This window comes from Glycine soja, chromosome 15, assembly GCF_004193775.1.
Source record: "Glycine soja cultivar W05 chromosome 15, ASM419377v2, whole genome shotgun sequence".
Lineage (NCBI taxonomy): Eukaryota > Viridiplantae > Streptophyta > Magnoliopsida > Fabales > Fabaceae > Glycine > Glycine soja.
This window is the reverse complement of record NC_041016.1, coordinates 44758035-44761709: the sequence shown is the minus strand read 5'-3', so window position 1 is coordinate 44761709 and position 3675 is coordinate 44758035. Positions and strand designations below refer to the sequence as shown.

Sequence of the window (3675 nt, the reverse complement as noted above, 5' to 3'; positions counted from 1 at the left end):
TAAGTGTTTTCTTCTCAAACTAAAGTTAAATATAGAGTACGAGTTAGTTAAAATAAATTTTTTTCGGAAGTATTTTATTGAAGATAAAAATAAATAAAAAACTATTAAGTTAAAAATTAAAGAGAAGTCAATTATAAAAACTTCTATAAATTACTTTATACATGAGTTAATTTTAACCATACAAAAACTTGTTTTTCTTCTCCTTTTTTTCTTATGAATAAATTCATCCAAATATGTCCTAAGTTATTTCAGTCTTTTTAACTTTGTTAAATTCCTCTTATAAGGGTACAGTCTAATGTGTTTTTCTGATGTATCCTCGTTATTTATTATTAGATTTAGGGTTGAGGGTCAGTTTATTTTAAACAAGGAATACACGTTCCAATCTAAAGCTTTATAGTTTAAATTAAATTAGACATACATCTCAACATTGTTTAACTCAAATCAATTTTTTAAAATAAAATGGGCACTGAGATATCATTTATTTTGAGCCTGTTCATTTTAAAAGCCAAAAAGCAGCTATCATATTAATACTCTATAAGATAAAACTCCAAGTTCTCATGATCAAGGAAAACTGAAAACAGACTCAAGGAAAACCAACACACATGAAGCCATCACACACAAGTATAGCTTAGTGTCCTAAACTCATAATCACAAATGCCCTCGAAGAAAAGTTTTTAGTCTTCTTTTCCCAACAGTGTGAGAAGGAACTTCTTGTAGTCCCCTGAGGTTTCCTTGGCAATAGCATGCTCAAGAAGAACACTGTTTCTCTTGTAGTAAACCTCTGAGATTATCTTCAAGTCCTTCTCAGCGCGGCTTACGACCACACGGGTGAGTGCATCCTCATCAGTTCCAACCTTTTTGATTGCATTCCGCACCACCTATAAATTGAAAAAAAAACAAAAATCAAGGTAAATCATGGTAACAAATTTCAAAAGAGGGTTGATTTTCATCAAATATACACCCCAAAAATATTCAAATAGTTCTCAGGGTGAGAGAGGTGTTTTGGAGATGACACATCGACTAATAATATGACTAAATTAGTGTATATAAATGGTGGACAACCAGATTTTAGAGTTAAATTAGGTTGGTACTCACATTCTAAGAAATCTTGTTAGGAGCAAAACACCTAAAGGGTCAAATTTATGAAATGGATTGGACTATTCTCCTAATACAACCCAAATTTCAATAATAAAAAATACAATGAGTATTGATAGAGCTATGAGAAAAATGTGAGTTCAAACCTTTTCATAGTACTTAATAGGATCATTGATGCCACGAATGGCAGTGTACAATGCCCTTTGAAACTCATCAGATCCTTCATCCACCAGTTTCTGCAAACAAAAAAAGGATCAAAATATCATATGATAAATAAGACTGTCACTTTTGAATGGCATATACAGAGAACTATGATACCAATTTGGTCATCTGTGAAAAGGAAATAAAAGGGTGTGGTATGTCCTTTTTTCTGTACCTTAGAGATGGAAGTGCCATGGATCTCTCTGTAGCGGTTGAAAGTTGCAACAAGTTGGGTCTTGCTCCTTGTGGTCAAGACCCTAATGGTCTCTTCATAGCTACCCTTCTTCTCTTTCACAGCATCATGAAGAATTTCAGCCTCAGTTTGTGCCAATTTTGGATTGATCTCATCACCAACATACCTATATGAGGTCACCAACCCCACTAAAAGCTGCTCAAAATCAACCATAAAATCTCAGATCATAATAAGCACCATAACATTTTTCTAAACACTATAAACCAAAATTTACATCTAATCTTTGTCCCCAAATATCTAATTGAAAACCCCAAAACACTATAAAGCAAAAATTCACATCTAATCTTGCTAATTGGACTTCAGTCTTAAATTCAATTTGAATTTAGAATAAAACATTGAAAGAAAAAAAAGTGATCCCTCAAGAAATTGGTAAAAAAAAAAAAAAAAAAAATTTTTCCCAAACTAAAGTGGACCAGGCATGTGGTAAATGCACAAGGACTTGCCTGGCGTAGATGGCCAGAGGTATGAGCTGCAACATCTTCTTCCAAGGAGTGCTTGTAGCGGTTGAGATAAGCACGTCTCACGGCCAAAAGCTCTTCCGGGGAGAGGATAGTGGCGATTTCCACAATGACATTGTAGTTTTTGCCATTCTTGATGGCAACATTGGCCAAAACAGCATCACGATCTGCAGGTTCTAGTAGCCATCGGTACACGGCTTTCTGTTTCAGCACAATTAATCCATAGTTTTCAAGTTCATTAGCACACATGATCAATTTCAAAACCACATAGAGAACAATAACATGATCATACAACACTAACTGATTGTACCTCAAAGTCTCCTTTGATCTCAGACTCTAGGCGTTTCACAAGATCCTCCTGGAAAATTTCCTCATAGACTCTTCTGATTTGCTGCCTCTGATAAACAGTTCTATGACCCAATATTACTATGACAGTTTTCTCATCAGTCCCCCATCCTACAAAGTTCAAAATCAATTCATTACAATCATTCTAAACACCCATTTCAAAGATATATAGAAGTATATCAGATTCATTGCTCTAACGGAATACCCTGAGAAAAAAAAAAAGTACTTTTTGAGTATACACTGAAATAACATGGTTATTCAAGATTACAATTTTATCATGGATTATAAGATCATGAATAAATATGATCTAAACAACAAAAGGGGTGATGATTATAATGATGATGCCACCTTCAAAAGCCTTTCTGAGAGCCTCAGCATCTTCTTGGGGAGAGTGGTTGCTGGGAGCAATAAGGGTAGCCATAGATGAATTAATGTCGTTTTTTCTATAGTGCTTACTATGAAGTGATGAAGAAAGCTATGCTCACAACTTCTCTATATATACTACAATAGAGCGTATACTTGTATGGTTACTTATATATGCTGTAATTTTTCTATTGGGAAGTGACACGGATGAATAATCTATGTACCAATCCATGCCTTGAAATCCCATGATACGGTTTGTAGCTTTTTTCAGACAATAATTTATTACTTTGAACTTTGATTTTCTTTCCTTTTCACATTGACAAAATGGATTCAAATCCTAAGCAAAATTTAGCATTATTTTTTTGAGGGACCAACCTGTAAACAACTGCAAAATAGTTTATTTATTGGGGGAAATTTTACTGCCACCCATCTGTGATAAAATCAATGCCACATGGACGGTTGATTTGATTCAAAATGTAAAGCATAATGGTAATGATGTGGTACATCTAGAATTTTCTGCATTGTAATCAAGCCCTGAATTTGCTATTAATATTAGGAAATAATATATATACCATATATACAATTGAGTGCTACTTTTTTAATTTCTTAGTTGTCATTAATTTCCACACTAACTAAATTGGAAAGAGATTTTTATTATGGAAAAAAGTAGTAGAAGCGAAGCACCCCAATACATTGATATGGTGGGGCTATAAGAAAAGTTCCAATAATTTTTGTGTTGGAGAAAAATAAATATTAAATTGTACTCTTAGTTTACTATTTTTATAATAAAAACAAGTAAACATAAGTCACATAATTTTAAATCAATTTGCTCACGTTAGTTAAATACGTACTTAATTAATTTCTATACGCTAAAATCTCTCTAAAGATAATTGTTCACCTAACAAACAAGAAAATGGTGTAAGGAATATTCGAACTCTAACCAATAAAAAAAAGTGAAAT

The 3675-nt window shown here is 33.0% G+C and overlaps 1 protein-coding gene across 1 annotated transcript; it reads right to left on the bottom strand.

Annotated features, from left to right (window-relative positions):
- Positions 1–430: 430 nt before the first annotated feature.
- On the bottom strand, positions 431–3086 carry LOC114388335 (annexin-like protein RJ4). Its single transcript, XM_028348757.1, has 6 exons — positions 2701–3086; positions 2318–2463; positions 1993–2208; positions 1472–1684; positions 1242–1331; positions 431–878 (listed from the first exon to the last, which is right to left on the bottom strand). Exons 1-6 carry the CDS (start codon positions 2771–2773, stop codon positions 675–677), a joined length of 942 nt encoding a protein of 313 aa, XP_028204558.1. The 5' UTR covers positions 2774–3086; the 3' UTR covers positions 431–674.
- Between the last annotated feature and the right edge of the window lie 589 nt (positions 3087–3675).